The 21,570-nt window shown below is 42.1% G+C and overlaps 1 protein-coding gene across 2 annotated transcripts; it reads right to left on the reverse strand.

Annotated features, from left to right (window-relative positions):
* Positions 1-1,380: 1,380 nt before the first annotated feature.
* LOC106580007 (uncharacterized) lies at positions 1,381-21,298 on the reverse strand. Of its 2 annotated transcripts, XR_014381817.1 has the most exons (13): positions 21,066-21,298; positions 12,004-12,199; positions 11,350-11,394; positions 11,020-11,130; positions 10,181-10,248; positions 7,952-7,990; positions 7,795-7,848; positions 7,608-7,661; positions 7,312-7,420; positions 5,537-5,590; positions 1,741-1,785; positions 1,562-1,615; positions 1,381-1,426 (listed from the first exon to the last, which is right to left on the reverse strand). XR_014381817.1 is itself a non-coding variant. In XM_082966248.1 (12 exons), exons 5-9 carry the CDS (start codon positions 8,012-8,014, stop codon positions 5,583-5,585), a joined length of 288 nt encoding a protein of 95 aa, XP_082822374.1. In that variant the 5' UTR covers positions 8,015-10,248; positions 11,020-11,130; positions 11,350-11,394; positions 12,004-12,199; positions 21,066-21,298; the 3' UTR covers positions 1,381-1,426; positions 1,562-1,615; positions 1,741-1,785; positions 5,537-5,582. The 2 variants fall into 2 exon arrangements, 1 of the variants encoding a protein (XP_082822374.1); XM_082966248.1 differs by having other exon boundaries at positions 7,952-10,248.
* Between the last annotated feature and the right edge of the window lie 272 nt (positions 21,299-21,570).

A 21,570-nucleotide genomic window follows, 5' to 3' on the forward strand; every position in this document is an offset into this window, starting at 1 on the left:
ATCACCGGATGTCCCTGAGAACAAAATACATGACAACATTCAATACTGTTTCAGCAACAAACAAAAAAGTTGACTTATGATGTATGCAATTGTATGCATACACATTGTGTATGTCAGAGCCTGTTATAAATAGATAATACAGTACATCTAAATCATACAACATGATCGCATGATTGCAATACTGAACAATTTTCTCCTATATTTTTATTATTAATCCCGTCCCCGCAGGAGGATTTTTGGTAGGCCGTCATTGTAAATAAGAATTTGTTCTTAACTGACTTGCCTAGTTAAATAAAGGTTAAATAAAATATGACAAAAAAAAATATATGATTATAAAGCCTGTCCCAGGACCTGAATCACATGGTTCTGTTTTTTCATGAGGCCAACTGGATATGGCTAATGTTTCGCTAGACTGAGACTAGCCAGGAGATGGATATTTAAAATGGATTTTCACCTCTACACCCCTGTCTTACTCTGCTTGCCAGGAGCCAGCGGTGGGTGTGCAGGAACAGTCATTGGGACTAGACCATGCCAAATACTAAACAGGCAGCCCCAGACTTAACTGGACAATTACTAAGAAAATACCAGGAAAACACAACAAGAAACCTCCAATGTCTGATGGAGCTGGCGAGAACATTGAGATTTCCACCAGTGCTATTATTGTATCAACTGAAAATGACTATCTATAATAACATAATTTCACCTATTTACTTGACTCAGTAAATCGAAACTCATAATGACTAAGTGAAAATGAAAGACACAGAGCCTGTGTATTTGCTGTGCAAGTTAGCTGGCCTGTCCTACTTGGATTCCTCGAAGACCAGGAGAGCCTCTCTTTCCTGACAATCCTATGGGACCCTATGAGAAGAACAATACGTGAAGAATGACCGGTTGGCATGGTTAATTCACTTTAATGAAATGTCTAAAAGAAAAAAGGAAGAATCAATGACAAAAATAAAACAGACACATACCGGGGCCCCCTTTACAGCCAAGTGGTCCAGCTGGCCCTGCTTCTCTCTGTGAGGAACACAGCAGAGAAACAGTCAAACCCTTATACAGGATGTTATTCAGCTCTTGTCTAATAAAATTCAATATAATGCACTGTCCACTGTGCATTGGTAATAACAAAATACTGACCCTTGAGCCGTTTGACCCCTGTGCTCCTATCATGCCAGTCACACCTGGGGCCCCCTGTTCGGGCACATACAGTACATGTGTGAATATGCAAACAATTAAAAAACAACAACCATCATCCATTGTCTTCCTCTGGAAGTAGTACGTCTGCACATATTTGCCAAATCAAGTGTGTGCTGACTGCGGAGGTAAGGTAGGTAGATGAGATAGTGAACAGTCAGTGCTTGCATGGCACCCCTACACTCACCATTGGCCCGAGTGGACCTTGAGCACCATCATACCCAGAATCGCCCTGAAATACATTGTTAATGAGAAGAGAGTCATGGAGAGGACGATCTAGAAGACTACACCATCAAAGAGTGTGTCTGCATAGATTGTAACACAGCTATGTCCTGTAAGGATTATGGATTGTTATGCAAAGTCTTACCTGGGGCCTAGGTGACACTGAAAACCCTTGGGTTCCTCTTTTACCAACCGGCCCCTGAAATTAAAACAGTTATCATCCAAAAGCTTAATTATCCACACCATCTTTATTGCCAACAGCACAGTCAATACAGCAGCACTTGTCAGCACTTGAGAGCCAGAGGATGGAAGTGTCCTACTCACAATTAGGCCAACAGAACCCAGTTCCCCCTGCTCCCCTTTAGTACCCTGGAAAACATAGCAAGAAATACTCTTGAAATACACTCTTGGCATTCTCCCAACCAGCTTCATGAGGTAGTTACCTGGAATGCATTTCAATTAAAAGGTGTGCCTTGTTAAAAGTTAATTAGTTGAAATTATTTCCTTCTTAATGCATTTGAACCAATCAGTTGTATTGTGATAAGGTAGGGGTGGTATACAGAAGATTGCCCTATTTGGTAAAAGACCAAGTCCATACTATGGCAAGAACATCTCAAATAAGCAAAGAGAAATGACAGACTTGAAGGTCTGTAAGACATGAAGGTCAGTCAATACGGAATATTTCAAGAACTTTTCTTCAAATGCAGTCACAAAAACCATCAAGCGCTATGATGAAACTGGCTCTCATGAGGACTGCTACAGGAAAGGAAGACCCAGAGTTACCTCTGCTGCAGAGGATACATTTATTAGAGTTAACTGCACATAAGATTGCAGCCCAAATAAATGCTTCACAGAGTTCAAGTAACAGACACGTCTCAACATCAGCTGTTCAGAGGAGACTGCGTGAATCAGGCCTTTGTGGTCGAATTGCTGCAAAGGAAACCACTACTAAAGGACACCAATAAGAAGAAAAGACTTGCTTGGGCCAAGAAACATGAGCAACGGACATTAGACCAGCGTAAATCTTTCCTTTGGTCTGACGAGTCCAAATTTTAGATTTTTGGTTCCAACCGCCGTGTCTTTTAGAGATGCAGAGTAGGTGAACAGATGATCTCCGCATGTGATGTTCCCACCGTGAAGCATGGAGGAGGAGGTATGATGGTGTGGGGGTGTTTTGCTGGTGACAATGTCAGTGATCTATTTAGAATTCAAGGCACACTTAACCAGCATGGCTACCACAGAATTCTGAAGCAATACGCCATCTCATCTGGTTTTTACTTAGTGGGACATTTATTTATTTTTCAACAGGACAATGACTCAAAACACACCTCCAGGCTGTGTAAGGGCATTTTGACCAAGAAGGAGAGTGATGGAGTGCTGCATTAGATGACCTGGCCTCGACAATCACCCGTCCTCAACCCAATTGAGATGGTTTGGGATGAGTTGGACCATAGAGTGAAGGAAAAGCAGCCAACAAGTGCTCAGCATATGTGGGAACTCCTTCAAGACTGTTGTAAAAGCATTCCAGGTGAAGCTGGTTGAGAGAATGCCAACTTTGAAGAATCTAAAATCTAAAATATATTTTGATTTGTTTAATGCTTTTGTTGGTTACTACATGATTCCATATGTGTTATTTCATCATTTTAATGTCTTCACTATTATTCTACAACGTAGAAAATAGTAAAAATAAAGAAAAACCCTTTATTGAGTAGGTGTGTCCAAACTTTTGACTGGTACTGTACAGTCGTGGCCAAAAGTTTTGAGAATGACACAAATATTAATTTTCACAAAGTCTGCTGCCTCAGTTTGTATGATGGCAATTTGCATATACTCCAGAATGTTATGAAGAGTGATCAGATGAATTGCAATTAATTGCAAAGTCCCTCTTTGCCATGCAAATGAACTGAATCCCCCAAAAACATTTCCACTGCATTTCAGCCCTGCCACAAAAGGACCAGCTGACATCATGTCAGTGATTCTCTAGTTAACACAGGTGTGAGTGTTGACGAGGACAAGGCTGGAGATCACTGTCATGCTGATTGAGTTCGAATAACAGACTGGAAGCTTCAAAAGGAGGGTGGTGCTTGGAATCATTGTTCTTCCTCTGTCAATCATGGTTACCTGCAAGGAAACATGTGCCGTCATCATTGCTTTGCACAAAAATGGCTTCACAGGCAAGAATATTGCTGCCAGTAAGATTGCACCTAAATCAACCATTTATCGGATCATCAACAACTTCAAGGAGAGAGGTTCAATTGCTGTGAAGCAGGCTTCAGGGCGCCCAAGAAAGTCCAGCAAGCACCAGGACCGTCTCCTAAAGTTGATTCAGCTGCGGGATCGGGACACCACCAGTAAAGAGCTTGCTCAGGAATGGCAGCAGGCAGGTAGTGAGGCGAAGACTTTTGGAGGATGGCCTGGTGTCAAGAAGGGCAGCAAAGAGGCCACTTCTCTCCAGGAAAAACATCAAGGACAGACTGATATTCTGCAAAAGGTACAGGGATTGGACTGCTGAGGACTGGGGTCAAGTCATTTTCTCTGATATATCCCCTTTCCGATTGTTTGGGGCATCCGGAAAAAGCTTGTCAGGAGAAGACAAGGTGAGCGCTACCATCAGTCCTGTGTCATGCCAACAGTAAAGCATCCTGAGACCATTCATGTGTGGGGTTGCTTCTCAGCCAAGGGAGTGGGCTCACTCACAATTTTGCCTAAGAACAGAGCCATGAATAAAGAATGGTACCAACACATCCTCCGAGAGCAACTTCCCAACCATCCAGGAACAGTTTGGTGATAAACAATGCCTTTTCCAGCATGATGGAGCACCTTGCCATAAGGCAAAAGTGATAACTAAGGAGCACGGGGAACAAAACATTTATATTTTTGGTCCATGGACAGGAAACTCCCCAGACCTTAATCCCATTGAGAACTTGTGGTCAATCCTCAAGAGGCAGCTGAACAAACAAAAACCCACAAATTCTGCCAAACTCTAAGCATTGATTATGCAAGAATGAACTGCCATCAGTCAGGATGTGGCCCAGAAGTTAATTGACAGCATGCCAGGGCGGATTGCAGAGGTCTTGAAAAAGAAGGGTCAACACTGCAAACATTGACTCTTTGCATCAACTTCATGTAATTGTCAATAAAAGCCTTTGACAGTTATGAAATGCTTGTAATTATATTTCAGTATTGCATAGTAACATCTGACAAAAATATCTAAAGACACTGAAGCAGCAAACTTTGTGAAAATGAATATTTGTGTCATTCTCAAAACTTTTGGCCACAACTGTATGTCTACACTTAGGGAAAACTACAGTACTACACATAGGCTACAGATGATCATGAAAAGTGAATCAATATAATCAGTATGATTTAGACAATTATTCTAAGTATGCCTTTGAAAGTTAAAGCACAAAATACAAGCATGCTCCTAACAGGCTATACACTCTGATGGTGAGCAAAGCATCCATCCACTAGAGGGCAGTGCAATAACACTTGTATGTGCATGTGCAGCACAACGTAAGCCTACTTCCACTTTGAGTTTAACAAACTTGGATACTGGATATTTTAAAAGGGACCTTCTCTCCAGTCTTTCCTCTGTCTCCCCATGGACCTGTTTCACTAGTAAAACCCTGTAGTTCAGTGAGGAGAGACACAGGAGATGCCAGTGATGTTACTATAAACTAGCGGTTCCCAAACTGTGGGATGAGGGGTCGGCAGGGCAGGCACGGAGAGGTAGGGGGAGATGAACAATTACAGAACAAGACTCATGACGATAAACCCTAACCTGCTGTTTGGAAAGCAGGCAGCGTTTGCGTGGAATTGGTCATTATCATCATAGGGGAATAGAATACAGTAGCTAACAAAATGTTATAGACTCTAGATGACGGCTTATTACTAGGGCCTGATGGTTTTCCAGGTCATCTGGTCAGGAAAAACTCCTGACACTAAAGTCATACTGGTTGTTTCCACTGACTGGGTATACTCTATGACATATGAGATCTGACAGTAGGCACATTTTTGGATAAGTGTTCTTGTTTGACAGCCACTTCCCTGTACTCCTTTGACCTTTTGCTACTAAGTAGAACTTCCAGACATGTAGTGTACATTCAACTGGTGTTCTCACCTCATCTCCTATCCCCCCTGGAGGAGAATTCTCTCCCTTATAGCCTCTAGGACCCTGAAATAGAAACCACCACCATTACAGCAAAATACTTTTTTCTCTTCTTTCAATCGAATCAAATCTTGTCGTATGAGTTGTCAACACAGTAATGCCTTTGATTTTACTCAGTTCAAATGTTTTATTGGTGGTAAATTTGTAACATACAGTGCATTCGGAAAGTATTCAGACCCCTTGACCTTTTCCACATTTTGTTACATTACAGCCTTATTTTAAAAAATGTATTGTTTTTTCCCCCTCATCAATCTACACACAATATCCCATAATGACAAAGCAAAAATACGTTTTTAGAAATGTTTGCATAAAAAATGTATTAAATATAACATTTGCCTAAGTATTCAGACTCTTTGCTCAATACTTTGTTGAAGCACCTTTGGCAGCGAATATAGCCTTGAATCTTCTTGGGATTGACGCTACAAGCGTGGCACACCTGTATTTAGGGAGTTTCTCCTATTCCTCTATGCAGATCCTCTCAAGCTCTGTCAGGTTGGATGGGGAGTGTTGCTGCACAGCTAATTTCAGGTCTCTCCATAGATGTTAGATCGGGTTCAAGTCCGGGCTCTGGCTGGGCCACTCAAAGAAATTCAGACTTGTCCCGAAGCCACTCCTGCATTGTATTGGCTGTGTGCTTAGGGTCGTTGTCCTGTTGGAAGGTGAACCTTCACCCCGGTCTGAAGTCCTGAGCGCTCTGGGGTAGGTTTTCATCAAGGATCTCTCTATACTTTACTCTGTTCATCGTTGCCTCGATCCTGACTAGTCTCCCAGTTCCTGCCACTAAAAAACATTTCCATAGGATGATGCTGCCACCACCATGCTTCACCGTAGGGATGATGCCAGGTTTCCTCCAGACGTGACGCTTGGCATTCAGGCCAAAGAGTTAAATCTTGGTTTTATCAGACAAGAGCATGTTGTTTCTCATGTTCTGAGAGTCTTTAGGTGCCATTTGACAAACTCCAAGCGGGCTGTCATGTGCCTTTTTCTGAGGAGTGGCTTCCGTCTGGCCACTCTACCATAAAGGCCTGATTGGTGGAGTGCTGCAGAGATGGTTGTCCTTCTGGAGGGTTCTCCCATCTCCACAGAGGAAATATAGAGCCCTGACCAAGGCCCTTTTCCCCCGATTGCTCTGTTTGGCCGGGCGGCCAGCTCTAGGAAGAGTCTTGGTGCTTCCAAACTTCATCCTGTTAAGAATGATGGAGGGCATTGTGTTCTTGGGGATCTTCAATGCTGCAGAAATATTTTGCTACCCTTCCCCAGATCTGTGCTTTGACACAATCCTGTCTCAGAGCTCTACGGACAATTCCTTCGACCTCATGGCTTGGTTTTTGTTCTGACATGCACTGTCAACTGTGGGACCTTATATAGACAGGTGTGTGCCTTTCCAAATCATGTCCAATCAATTCAATTTTACACAGGTGGACTCATGAAGTTGTAGAAACATCTCAAGGATGATCAATGGAAACAGCATGCACCTGAGCTCAAGTTTGAGTCTCATAGCAAAGGGTCTGAATACTTATGTAAATAAGGTATCTGTTTTTACTCTTAATATATTTGCAAAGAAATCTAAAAAGCTGTTTTCGCTTTGTCATTATGAGGTATTGTGAGGAGATTGCTGAGAAAACAGTGACATTTATTATTTTTTAGAATAAGGCTTTAACGTAACAAAATGTGTGCAAAAAGTGTACATGGCACTGTACATGCCATCTGAATGTTTTTTGTGTTACCTGAAGGCCAGGGAATCCCGGTGGCCCTGGCCGTCCATCCAGGCCACGCCCGCCATTTGTCCCCCAGGTTCCTGCTTCGGCCTTGAACGCCCTTCGGCCCAGGGTAACCCTGGCACATAGAAATAACACCAGGCTTGATTCATGTATTTAACTTCTTTTAGAACAAGGCCACAAAGTCTAGCAGATTTCAGACAGTAGAGAATACTGAGTCTTGAAAACACAACTACAATTAGAACTAGATCTTCAACTAGAAGAACATCTGTATAACAAGTTGCTAATTGCATTGTTAATATTACCATGTCTCCCCTGTGTCCTGCCATTCCTCTGTGGCCAGGATCTCCAGGAATTCCCTGCACAAACACAGCATCTATCAGTAATTTACACTTACAGTACATCAAAGGCTTTGCATGAATAGGTCCATGCAAGGGCATATGACCATAGTTCATTAGTTATTAGTGTACTGTAAATGGATATACCACTCACTGGTAGGCCAGGTTTGCCCGTTTCCCCTATCAGTCCAGTAGGACCCTGTTCTGTCTGAGGATTTAACAGGAAGAGGTCAATCAGTAACACACTCAGACACACACAGCATCTCTGACTCACTGTAGTACATTGCACATAGCTGAGCTGTGATACTTACAGGCCTGCCTGCCCGCAGCAAATGATAGAAGGATGATCGCTGGAAAAAACAAGCAGAGGTCATTGGAATGATATGGGACAGAGAGATTACATCATGTGAATGATATCGGCATTAAGACAATAACACTAACAACAGATTGTTAAAACAACACTGTAATGCACATGCTGCTGTATGAAACATTAATAAGACACTAATGCTGTTTAGATGTAATAAGAGGTCCTAGGTACAGTAGATTTGGGCTCATACAGGCTCAACTACTACACTGTTACAGTATATGGAATACAAGTCAGCAACTTCACCAATACTGCTGAGAGGGAAACACACAAGTGTTGAGAATGGTGGTAGACTGTATTGCCGTCCCTATTTTATATATCTTTAACCAAATCTAATGAAATGTTATTTGTCACGTGGTCAAATACAACAGATGTAGTAGACCTTACAGTGAAATGCTTACTTACAAGCCCTTAAATAACAATGCGGTTTTAAGAAAAAATAAGTGTTAAGAAAGTATTTTCTAAATAAACTGAAGTAAACAATAAATATACAAATTAAAAAAATAGAAGAAAACCTAAAAATAACAAATAATTGAAGAGCAACAATAAAATAACAGTAACGAGGCTATATACAGTACAGGGAGTACCGGTAGAGAGTCAATGTGCGGGGGCACAGGTTAGTCGAGGTAATTGAGGTAATATGTACATGTAGGTTGAGGGGGCTTAATGTAAATAGCCAGGGAAGCCATTTGGTTAGCTGTTCAGGAGCGTTATGGCTTGGGGATAGAAGCTGTGAAGAAACCTTTTGAACCTAGACTTGGTGCTCCAGTATCGTCGGAGCCGGTGTAGTAGGATTCAATCTTAGTCCTGTATTGATGCTTTGCCTGTTTGATGGTTCATCGGAGGGCATAGGGGGATTTCTTATAAGCGTCCGGGTTAGAGTCCCGCTCCTTGAAAGCGGCAATGTGCGGATGTTACCTGTAATCCATGGCTTCTGGTTGCGGTATGTACGTACGGTCACTGTGGGGACGACGTCATCGATGTATTTACTGATGAAGCCAGGGACTGATGTGGTGTACTCCTTAATGGCATCGGAAGAATCTCGGAACATATTCTAGTCTGTGCTAGCAAAACAGTCCTGTAGCTTAGCATCTGTGTCATCTGACCACTTCGTATTGAGCGAGTCACTGGTACTTCCTGCTTGAGTTTTAGCTTGTAAGCAGGAATCAGGAGGATAGAGCTATGGTCAGATTTGCCAAATGGAGGGCGAGGGAGAGCTTTGTACGCGGCTCTGCGTGGAGTAAAGATGTTCCAGAGGTTTTTCCCTCTGGTTGCACATGTAACATGCTGCTATAAATAAGGTAAAATGGATTTACATTTTCCTGCATTAAAGTCCCCGGCCACTGGGAGTGCTACCTCTGTATGTCTGTTATAAAGAATTTACACAAAAATCAACTAGTTGTTCAGGGAGCTGGCTCAAAATAGAGCAGCACGCCTTGCCCTCACTGCACATTCAGAACTAACATCAACAACATAGATGCCAGTCTTTTCTGGTTGACAGTTGACAAGAGACTAGTTGCTTCTCTTCTAGTTTTTATGAGATCTATTACTGTGATAAAATTCAGGATTATCTGCATAATTAAATAACATTCAGCTCAGACATCCATACATACCCCACAAGACATGCCACCAGGGGTCTCTTCACAGTCCCCAAGTCCAAAACAAATTCACAGCAACACACAGTATTTTACAGAGCCAGGAGTTTGGTGGCAACTTAATTGGGGCGGACAGGCTTGTGGTAATGGCCGGAGCAGAATAAGTGGAATGGTACCAAGTACATGCCATTCCATTGGCTTCGTTCCAGCCATTATTATGAGCCATCCTCCCCTCAGCAGCCTCCACTGATTCAGAGGCATGATCGCATGGAACTCCCTTCCATCTCCAATAACTCAAGCAAACAGCAAAATTACATTAAAAAAAACTGAATAAACAACATCTCATGGAACAGAGGGGACTGTGAGGACACACACACAGACATACTGACACACAATTTTTATGTATTTTTATTGTTTGTATATTGTTGTATTTTAAATGTGTGTATCAGTGCTTAGTTACTTGTCAAGTTTTGTGATTTTTTGTGGACCCCAGGAAGAGTAGCTGCTGCTTCTGCAAAAGCTAATGGGTATCCAAATAAACAAATAAACTGTTTGCTCAAAGTAAAATCGAAATCTCTCACCGGCCCCAGTGTGCTCCCAGCTGCCTGCAAAGCTGTGGAAAATTCACACAGCTCTGGGCCTGTAGTCACTGGAGAGAGAGAGGGGGAAACCAAAGCACAGGGGATAAACAGTGGCGTCATACTGGCGGTTACAATGCACCATCCGCTGACACATCAAGCCTCATTACTGTAGCTAGCTACATCAGTGTTGCTGACAGAGCTGGGACATGCTTTAGTCTCATTCACATTTGCCTATCTAATCATATTGCAATGTATTTCTTTCACGATGAGGTTGGGGAAACATTCCAGCATTAAGATGTGGGAAATAAACACGACTCGAGAAAGTACCGTGTGAATACAACGGATCCGTTTCAAAATTAGATACAGGCGTGTATGAAATCCATATAAGATACTTAATTTTTTTGTGTCACAAATTATTTTTCCTGTTGATCCCTAAAATATACTTCCAGTAACTTATCTGCCACGTCGACGCACTTACACAATTGCAGCAATCAACTTTAATCATCATAAGATAAGATATATACAACTGCCTTCAATTACAGCAACCTGGGTGGAGTTGAGGACTGTGGTATTAAGGCAGGCTGACATTTCCAGTCCGAAATAGCCGGATTGGGGAGTCTGGTGAGAACACTGCCATGGCTGGGTCGGTGTCAGGGCCAGGGCTGCTGCTCTGCTGTGACGCACATCCAACAACATGTCCTGGTGAACTGGGAGATCAAGCTATTCTTTGACAGCACATGCGCAAAAACTGCATGTTACATTAAGTTTCATAACACTCCCAGGCAGGATGCTGTGAGATGGGTGGACAGTGGACACTGGAAAGACAGAAAGAATCTTACCCTGAAGGAAGTCCTGTCCTCCTGGGAGTTCCTCCAAAGGTAGAGGGTGGGGAGTCCTGGAGGACCTGGGAAGCCTGTATCACCTCTCCTGACCTCCTGCCCTCTGACACCCTGAGAACCCCAGAGAATCACAGATAACAGAGCAGTCTATGACAATGAGTGACGATGCTCAACCAACTGCAAGTCACAACGCAGACTTTAAAAACACGTTCACATACATACCATAAAATCCATAAGTCATTTGGGTTTTACTCATCATTCATCATCCTTATTCATCATTACTCAAACTTTTTTCCAAACAATTATTTCACCAGAGATCTATTCCCTTACCTTGTCTCCTTTAAACCCAAGAGGACCTTTTCTGCCTGCACATACCTGCAGGAACGACAATGTGGTAAACGTAGGGACAGATATTTACAGGAAGTTATAATAATACTGGAACAACCTGAAAAGGTCACGGTTTGGCAATAGAACTAGAGGATGATGCAACAGAGTGGCAAAGTGTACATTTTGGTCTGCAGTACCATATTAATGCCACATCTTTTTGAAATGCTTATTTCCTCTCCTGTCATTTTGTAGAGTGCATGAATCAGTCTATGTCCATGTCCTATGGGTAGATTCAACCACAGCATTTGTACAGTATTTCCATAACCTGTACTTGTAGCAATAAAAAAATGTAAAGATTAAAACGAGTTGTTTTTTTTGGCATTACATGAGCTGCAGTGGGAGATTTTTTAATTAAAATTAGAGGCAGTTACAAACCACTGATGTTTTCCTTTTCCGATAGAGACAAAGATATCAGTGTCTTACAAGAAAACCCTAGCTGAATAAACCCCTGAAGACATACAGTACTTCTCATGAGGAAGAAATAGATGACTGTTCCATATTCTAAGATCCCCACTCAAATGTCAGTTTCTTCTGCTTCCTGTCTCCATAAAATCAGATGTTCAGTAAACATAACTTTGCTTGTGTGAAATCACTGACTTTGATTCTATGTGGTGATGTTCTCATCCAAGGCTGTGACTGTAAAGGAGTACTTGCTGTCATGGCCGCCTATACCAGTGTGGTGAAAGGTAAGGATAGAGGGATTCGCATCATGAACTACCACAAGCCCATTCCCTTGTTGTAGGGTGGCTGAGCTCTCGGAGATAGGAGAGTTGCCTTCTTGGAGGGAGGGATCCTATGAAGAGAGAGAGAGAGATAACTGTGGTTAATGGTTGCAGCCACATAACCAGATCCCCCTGGTACAAAGTACCAAGAATGGTCACTCACCCACAACAGATACATCTCCATCAAACAGTTCCATCAAATGAACAACAACAAATGACTGAGACAGCATTAAATAGATCAACATTTCCCCAATTACATGTATATCAAACATTAGGAACACCTTCCTAATATTAGTTGCACCCCCGCCGTTTCCCCTCAGAACAGCCTGAATTTGTTGGGGCATGGACTCCACAAGGTGTTGAAAGCATTCCACAGGGACGCTGGCCCATGTTGACTCCAACGCTTTCCACAGTTGTGTCAAGTTGGCTGGATGTCCTTTGGGTGGTGGACCATTCTTGATACAAACGGGAAACTGTTGAGCATTGAAAAAACCAGCAGAGTTGACATTCTTGACACAAACTGGTGCGCCTGGCACTACCATACCCAGCTCAAAGGCACTTACATGTTTTTGTCTTGCCCATTTGCTCTCTGAATGGCACACATATAGTTGAAGTCGGAAGTTTACATACACTTAGGTTGGAGTCATTAAAACTCGTTTTTCAACCACTCCACAACTGTCTTGTTAACAAACTATAGTTTTGGCAAGTCGGTTAGGACATCTACTTTGTGCATGACACAAGTAATTTTTCCAACAATTGTTTACAGACAGATTATTTCACTTAAAATTCACTGTATCACAATTCCAGTGGGTCAGAAGTCTACATACACTAAGTTGACGGTGCATTTAACACAGCTTGGAAAATTCCAGAAAATAATGCCATGGCTTTAGAAGCTTCTGATAGGCTAATTGACATCCTTTGAGTCCATTGCAGGTGTACCTACAGATGTATTTCAAGGCCTGCCTTCAAACAGTGTCTCTTTGCTTGACATCATGGGAAAATCAAAAGAAATCAGCCAAGACCTCAGAAAAAGAATTGTAGACCTCCACAAGTCTGGTTCATCCTTGGGAGCAATTTCCAAACGCCTGAAGGTACCACGTTCATCTGTACAAACAATAGTACGCAGGTATAAACACCATGGGACCATGCAGCCGTCATACCGCTCAGGAAGGAGATGCCTTCTGTCTCCTAGAGATGAACATACTTTGCTGCGAAATTGCAAATCAATCCCAGAACAACAGCAAAGGACCTTGTCATGATGCTGGGGGAAACGGGTACAAAAATATCTATATCCACAGTAAAACGAGACCTAAAATCGACATAACCTGAAGGGCCGCTCAGCAAGGAAGAAGCCACTGCTCCAAAACTCCCATAAAAAAGCCAGACTACATTTTGCAACTGCACATGGGGACAAAGATCGTACTTTTTGGAGAAATGTCCTCTGGTCTGATGAAACAAAAATAGAACGGTTCGGCCATAATGACCATCGTTATGTTTGGAGGAAAAAGGGGGAGGCTTGCAAGCCGAAGAACACCATCCCAACCGTGAAGCACGGGGGTGGCAGCATCATGTTATGGGGGTGCTTTGCTGCAGGAGGGACTGGTGCACTTCACAAAATAGATGGCATCATGAGGTAAGAAAATGATATGGATATATTGAAACAACATCTCAAGACATCAGTCAGGAAGTTAAAGCTTGGTCGCAAATGGGTCTTCCAAATGGACAATGACCTCAAACATACTTCCAAAGTTGTGGCAAAATGGCTTAAGGACAACAAAGTCAAGATATTGGAGTGGCCATCACAAATCCCTGACCTCAATCCTATAGAACATTTGTGGGCAGAACTGAAAAGGTGTGTGTGAGCAAGGAGGCCTACAAACCTGACTCATTTACACCAGCTCTGTCATGAGGAATGGGCCAAAATTCATCCAACTTATTGTGGGAAGCTTGGTAAAGGCAACTTGAAACATTTGACCCAAGTTAAACAATTTAAAGGCAATGCTACCAAATACTAATTGAGCGTATGTAAACTTCTGACCCACTGGGATTGTGACGAAAGAAATAAAAGCTGAAATAAATCATTCTCTCTACTATTATTCTGACATTTCACATTCTTAAAATAAAGTGGTGATCCTAACTGACCTCAGACAGGGAATTTTTACTAGGATTAAATGTCAGGAATTGTGAAAAACTGTGTTTAAATGTATTTGGCTAAGGTGTATGTAAACGTCCGACTTCAACTGTACACAATTCATGTCTCAATTGTCTTAAGGCTTAAAAATCCTTCTTTAACCTTTCTCCTCCCCTTCATCTACACTGACTGAAGTGGATTTAACAAGTGACATCAATACGGGCTCATAGCTTTCACCTGGATTGACCTGGTCAGTCTATGTCATGGAAAAGTAGGTGTTCTTAATGTTTGTATACTCAGTGTAGGTGCTTATTAACATAGAAACGGTACTATTCGTTTTTGACTATAGACAATGCTCAGCGTCACTTACATAAGTTTAAAAATGGGTTAACAAGTCTGGGCCTGATGACCATCAACTTCAAAGAGAAGCTGGGATGACATTAGAGAGATAGCTGTGTCCAGGTGAGTGGCAGAGCTTCAGTCTACCTCACACGGGCCTCTACTAGAGCAGACAATGGGCCTTTATCTGTGATAAGATAGTATTAATGTGCTCTCTCTATCTCAGCGACCTCTCTCAGATGAGCGGATACTTTATCTCCCTGGGCCTGAAACTATTTGTCCAAATAAGCTCCTTAACCTCCCTATAGCTCTGCCTCTCATCCCCGGGCTGAGCCCCGGAATGGAAGCACTGGATTAGAGGAAACGGCAGAGCAGTAACAGAATGATAGTACAAGGGAGAGCAAGGGAGTTATGCACAAACCTACTATAGGAGGTTTGATGTCGAAGGGAAACACTAAGGGAAATTACACTGTTAGCACCTGTAATAGAGAGGCACCATACTTGGCCAACTGCCAGTGGCTGCAGCAGAACAGAACAGACTAGTGCAATGAGGGAGTGAGTCAGTGGTTTGTGGGAACAATTGATCCGGGGTCTGGGTCTGGGGGTTTGAGCTGGAACTCTGCTCAAAAGTGTGAACTGAAGATGTGCATGTGGCCAAGGAACACAGTACTCCAGACTCTTTGATCTCTGCAGTGGATCAATAATGAGTCTGTCGTATTCATCTCGGCATAATACAGGACATACAGTACAAACTCAAATTGATTATGAAGTAATAAACCATGCATCTATTTCTAACCACGTCTTGCCTGATAGACACACAAAGCATTAGAAGAATATAAAGGATAATTCGCTTTTAGTGCAAACAAACACAAAACCCTGGTGAGATATCCTTTGTGTAATGTCTAAACCTAAACCATGTATACAGTTGAAGTCGGAAGTTTACATACAATTTAGCCAAATACATTTAAACTCAGTTTTTCACAATTTCTGGCATTTAATCCTAGTAAAAATGTCCTGTCTTAGGTCAGTTAGGATCACCACTTTATTTTAAGAATGTGAAACGTCAGAATAATAGTAGAGAGAATGATTTAGTTCAGCTTTTATTTCATTCATCACATTCCCAGTGGGACAGAAGTTTACATACACTCAATTAGTATTTGATAGCATTGCCTTTAAATTGTTTAACTTGGGTCAAACGTTTTGGGTAGCCTTCCACAAACTTCCCACAATAAGTTGGGTGAATTTTGGCCCATTCCTCATGACAGAGCTGGTGTAACTGAGTCAGGTTTGTAGGCCTCCTTGCACGCTTTTTCAGTTCTGCCCACAAATGTTCAGTAGGATTGAGGTCAGGGCTTTGTGATGGCCACTCCAATACCTTGACTTTGTTGCCCTTAAGCCATTTTGCCATCCTCATGATGCCATTTATTTTGTGAAGTGCACCAGTCCCTCCTGCAGCAAAGCACCCCCACAACATGATGCTGCCACCCCCGTGCTTCACGGTTGGGATGGTGTTCTTTGGCTTGCAAGCCTCCCCCTTTTTCCTCCAAACATAATGATGGTCATTATGGCCAAACAGTTCTATTTTTGTTTCATCAGACCAGAGGACATTTTTCCAAAAAGTACAATCTTTGTCCCCATATGCAGCTGCAAACCGTAGTCTGGCTTTTTTATGGGAGTTTTGGAACAGTGGCTTCTTCCTTGCTGAGCGGCCTTTCAGGTTATGTTGATATAGGACTCGTTTACTGTGGATATAGATACTTTTGTACCTGTTTCCTCCAGCATCTTCACAAGGTCCTTTGCTGTTGTTCTGGGATTGATTTGCACTATTCGCACCAAGGTACATTCATCTCTAGGAGACAGAACGTGTCTCTTTCCTGAGCAGTATGATGGCTGTGTGGTCCCATTGTGTTTATACTTGCGTACTATTGTTTGTACAGATGAACGTGGTACCTTCAGGCGTTTGGAAATTGCTCCCAAGGATGAACCAGACTTGTGGAGGTCTACAATTATTTTTCTGAGGTCTTGGCTGATTTCTTTTGATTTTCCCATGATGTCAAGCAAAGAGGCACTGAGTTTGAAGGTAGGCCTTGAAATACAGCCACAGGTACACCTCCAGTTGACTCAAATGATGTCAATTAGCCTATTAGAAGCTTCTAAAGCATGACAACATTTTCTGGAATTTTCCAAGCTGTTTAAAGGCACAGCCAACTTAGTGTGTGTAAACTTCTGACCCACTGGAATTGTGATACAGTGAATTATAAGTGAAATAATCTGTCTGTAAACAATTGTTGGAAAAATTACTTGTGTCATGCACAAAGTAGATGTCCTAACCGACTTGCCAAAACTATAGTTTGTTAACAAGACATTTGTGGAGTGGTTGAAAAACGAGTTTTAATGACTCCAACCTAAGTGTATGTAAACTTCCGACTTCAGCTATATGTGTATAACCCATTACAGTCTAAGGCCTGTCTAAGCCTGGATAGGGAGGGTGTTCTACTAAGCTATATGGAATTATTTTAAGAAGGTCATACCAAGGATCATTTTGCAATTTGTTTTTGAAATGTAAGACCCATTGAAGTATCCCTCAAAAATCAAAAAGACATATTTAATGAAAAATTGTATTTTGGTTTACTGCTATAAGCCCATACAAGTGCATTGAATAACAAATTCACTACATGGAACAACAAATAGTCCCCAAAAACAAATCAAAGGGAAGCTTATTCTGAAGTGTCTGTCCTATATCTGAGAGATATAATAACTATTTTGGGGTGGGCATTAAACAGTCTCCATATATATACACTGCGTGCACAATTATTAGGCAAATTGTATTCCTCTGGATTAATTTTATTGTTGAACAAACACAATGCTCTCAGTCAATCCAAAATGTTATTGAACCTCAAACCTGTATGTTTAACAAAGAAAAAGTGAGTTTTGTCTTTCTCAGGGAAATATATAAGTGTGCACAATTATTAGGCAACTATTAGTGTGCAGAATTATTAGGCAACTAAATTACAAAAATAATTTCTCTCAACTCACTTGTTTATTCTCAATTTTTAGAGTAAGTGTAACAGATAAGTAACACAAAATGACAATTATATACAATTTTTGGCCTTTCAAAAATATTCAGTGACCAATATAGCCACCCTTATTTTCAATAACTGCCATGAGCCTTCCATCCATGGAATCTGTCAGTTTCTTGATCTGTTCACGATAGATTTTTGCTGTAGCAGCAACCACAGCCTCCCAAATGTTGTTTCAAAAAGGTGTATTGTCTTCCATCACTGTAAATCTCACGTTTGAGAAGGGCACACAAGTTCTCAATAGGATTTAAGTCAGGTGAGGAAGGGGGCCAGGTCATTACTCAGGCATCTTTGAGGCCCTTGCTGGCTAGCCAAGCAGTGGAGTACTTGGATGCATGTGATGGAGCATTGTCCTGCATAAAGATCATGGCCTTCTAGAATGCTGAGGACTTCTTCCTGTACCACTGTTTGACGAAACAATCTTCCAGAAACTGGCAGTAGGTTTGGGAGTTGAGTTTCAGTCCATCTTCAACCCGAAAAGGTCCAACTACCTCCTCCTCAATGATAGCAGCCCATACCAGTACCCCTCCTTCACCTTGCTGGCACCTGACTCAAAGTGGTGCCCTGTGTCCATTACTGATCCAGCCACGGACCCATCCATTTGGTCCATCAACAGTCACTTTCATTTAATCTGTCCATAAAACTTTTGAAAAATCTGTCTTCAGGTATTTCTTTGCCCAATCTTGACGCTTCAACTTGTGAATCTTATTCAGTGGTGGTCTTGTTTCAGTCTTCTTGACCTTGGCCATGTCTCTGAGCACTTGACACCTTGTACTTCTGAACACTCCAGGTAGGTTGCAGTTCTGGAATACGGTGGCACTGGAGGATAATGGGTTCCTGGTAGTTTGACGTTTAATTCTTCTCAAGTCTTTTGCAGTTAATTTGCGCCTTTTCTTCCCCATGCGTTTTTTGCGCCCCAGTTGACTATTCGCAACAAAATGTTTGAATGTCCGGTGGTCACACCTCAATAGTATAGCTATTTAAAGAGTGTCGCATCCGTCTGAAAGGCATTTTACATTTCTGGCTTTTCAGTGTCAGTTAAATTTCTTTTTTGGCCAATTTTACCTGAGGTAATGAGGCTGCCTAATAATTATGCACACCTTGATATAAGGTGTTATTCACTTTCGCCACACCCTCCCTCATTACACAAATACATATCACCTGAAAATGATTAAATCCAATAAGCATTCAAGTTTATATGGTTTGGAGTTTGAAAATGTGAATAGAAACAATGATAAGATCAGAATACTCACTTGCCTAATAATTGTGCACGCAGTGTATATATTTAGTAAAAACTAGGCAAGTCAGTTAAGAACAAATTCTTATTTACAATGACGGCCTACACTGGCCAAACCTGGACAACGCTGGGCAAATTGAGCCCCGCCCTATGGGACTCCCAATCACGGCCGGTTGTGATACAGCCTGGATAGTATAGTTCATTCATTTGTTCAACTGGTACTGGGGGACCTTCAGACGAGTCTTGTGAGGCCTGTGGATGTCCTAGAGCAAAACGACATGTACATGTTCCTGAGTCTCAGAGGGGTCATATTAGGGGTCATATTAGCCCAAACTGTTCGGACGCTACAGACAGAAGTTGGCAGATCGGCTGTACCAACTTTAAACCCAAAATGCTCATCTTTTCATAGAGGGGTCATAATAGTTTTTAGGCCAAACCGTTCGGATGCCACAGACAATTTTGTGAGAAGACTGAATTTCGTGATGTCTCATGGTCTGCCAAACACCGCTCTAGCTCTGTCACCTTTCATCGCAGACGCAGCACTGCGACATCGGGGGATGCGGTGGATTGAGACACATCCAATGCAACAACAAAAATATATCTCTAGCTTAAACTGACAGATTTTTGTCGGGATTTTGTTTATTATGCTAACTTGATTTCCGCGGGGGCACGGACATCGACTTTAGGGGGATAAACGAGCTGTAATATTTGCATCCATTCTGAACAGTGCTTGACTGATGAGACGAGTGCATTGTGCCTGTATCATGTAACAGGGAGGTTTGAATAGGGACCGGTGCATTCTGCAGCCAGGAAATCTTTTCATTAGAGGGAAGACATTTAGCTAACAAGGTTATCTCTACTGGTCAGACTGGAAGATACATGTCAACAAAGACCATTTCAGCCAGAGACTCTAGTGTGGTTGCGCATCATGTGAGAGATTACTGAAGAAAAGGCAGGGGATAAATCTGTATGGGCTGACCTAACAATAAATGATGAGGAGGACCATTTCTCAAAGGCTTAGACACAGGTATGAGGATGCTCTTCCCCGGCCATGTGTCTGAAAATGCAGCTGGGCAAGTACACTCCATCATCCCGAGCTATATATAATAATCAGAGATGTTATGAGGAAGTGTATTACTAGAGGGGGAAATTGGATATTTGTAGAAGAGTAAAAAGGGGGATGAGTCATGATGTAATACAGAGATGAAGTACAACAGTCGGTTCAAAATATTTCACAGGCCCCTAGAATAATGTGTATTAGTTATAATATATTTGACATTTTCCTTTGTTCTGTAAGTATAATTTCCATACCACATCTTGCGTTGGAGTCACATTCTATTTTAGGATAGATCACAAAAGATGGCAGAATTTCAGATTTTCTACAAGGCCATAAGAAAACCTTTTTTTTGACAATGACGTACCCACGTGTGCTGGCAAAGAAACAATTGCGTCATATGAATCTGTTTAGTGGAGTCTCTGTTTAGTGGAGTCTGTGTTTAGTGGAGTCTGTGTTTAGTGGAGTCTCTGTTTAGTGGAGTCTCTGTTTAGTGGAGTATCTGTTTAGTGGAGTCTCTGTTTAGTGGAGTCTCTGTTTAGTGGAGTCTCTGTTTAGTGGAGTCTGTTTAGTGGAGTCTCTGTTTAGAGGAGTCTCTGTTTATTGGAGTCTCTGTTTAGTGGAGTCTCTGTTTAGGTGTGTCTCTGTTTAGTGGAGTCTCTGTTTAGTGGAGTCTCTGTTTAGTGGAGTCTCTGTTTAGTTGAGTCTCTGTTTAGGTGTGTCTCTGTTTAGTGGAGTCTCTGTTTAGTGGAGTCTCTATCTTCAGGCTAAAGTACAATACCCCAACGGCCAACTAAACAACAGCAAAGAAAATGTTGACAAGGCAAAAGCATCTCAATGTCTGTGAGACATAGGGGAAGCAAAACATGTCCTAATAACCATGATGAAAATACACTGCACTTAATCAACACAATCACAACAGTGAATGTCACATCTGGGATATCTAAGCAGTTCTGAGTACAATAGTGTCACTGTAGTCAGCACAGCAGCAAATGTATTTGACATTCACATCTACAACCTGATCATCACTACTATGAACTATAGTTAGTGAATTCTCCCTAAAGTATCCACAGTCAATTTCCTTTGGGTTCCCTACCATGTGAGATGCTCTCCATCGACCCTCCACGCATAGTCCAAGCAGGAAAGAATCCAGCATTAAGCAGCCCAGTATCCAGATAAAAAACTGCATGGCTACAGTACAAGAGAAGAGCAACCACTCCTTCTACACCACTCCTAGTCCACAGGAGTCCTCCCAGGCAGAGTACGCTGTGCTCTCTCCCAGCGCTCTCCTTGTGAGCAGGAACACACAGACACACGCTGGGCTGAGGTCCCACTCACTTTATCACTCTATCACAGCTGCCCAGGGCACAGGTGGATCTTAGGACATCCAAGTACTACGTGATATGAATGTGCTAATGTTTGTAATGAAACCCTTTGTACGATTTAATATACCAAGGGGTGAATGAGAGAACTTGATGGGAAAATAGAAAGGATCACACACATACTGTAACTGGAGTCCAATTACTAATAGCAAAGGGACTTCAGAGCCGTTGAAATGGCACAGTGAGGCCACAGAGACAGAGATGTCATATGAAACTTAG

Source organism: Salmo salar, chromosome 20 (assembly GCF_965601325.2).
Source record: "Salmo salar chromosome 20, fSalSal1, whole genome shotgun sequence".
Taxonomy (NCBI): domain Eukaryota; kingdom Metazoa; phylum Chordata; class Actinopteri; order Salmoniformes; family Salmonidae; genus Salmo; species Salmo salar.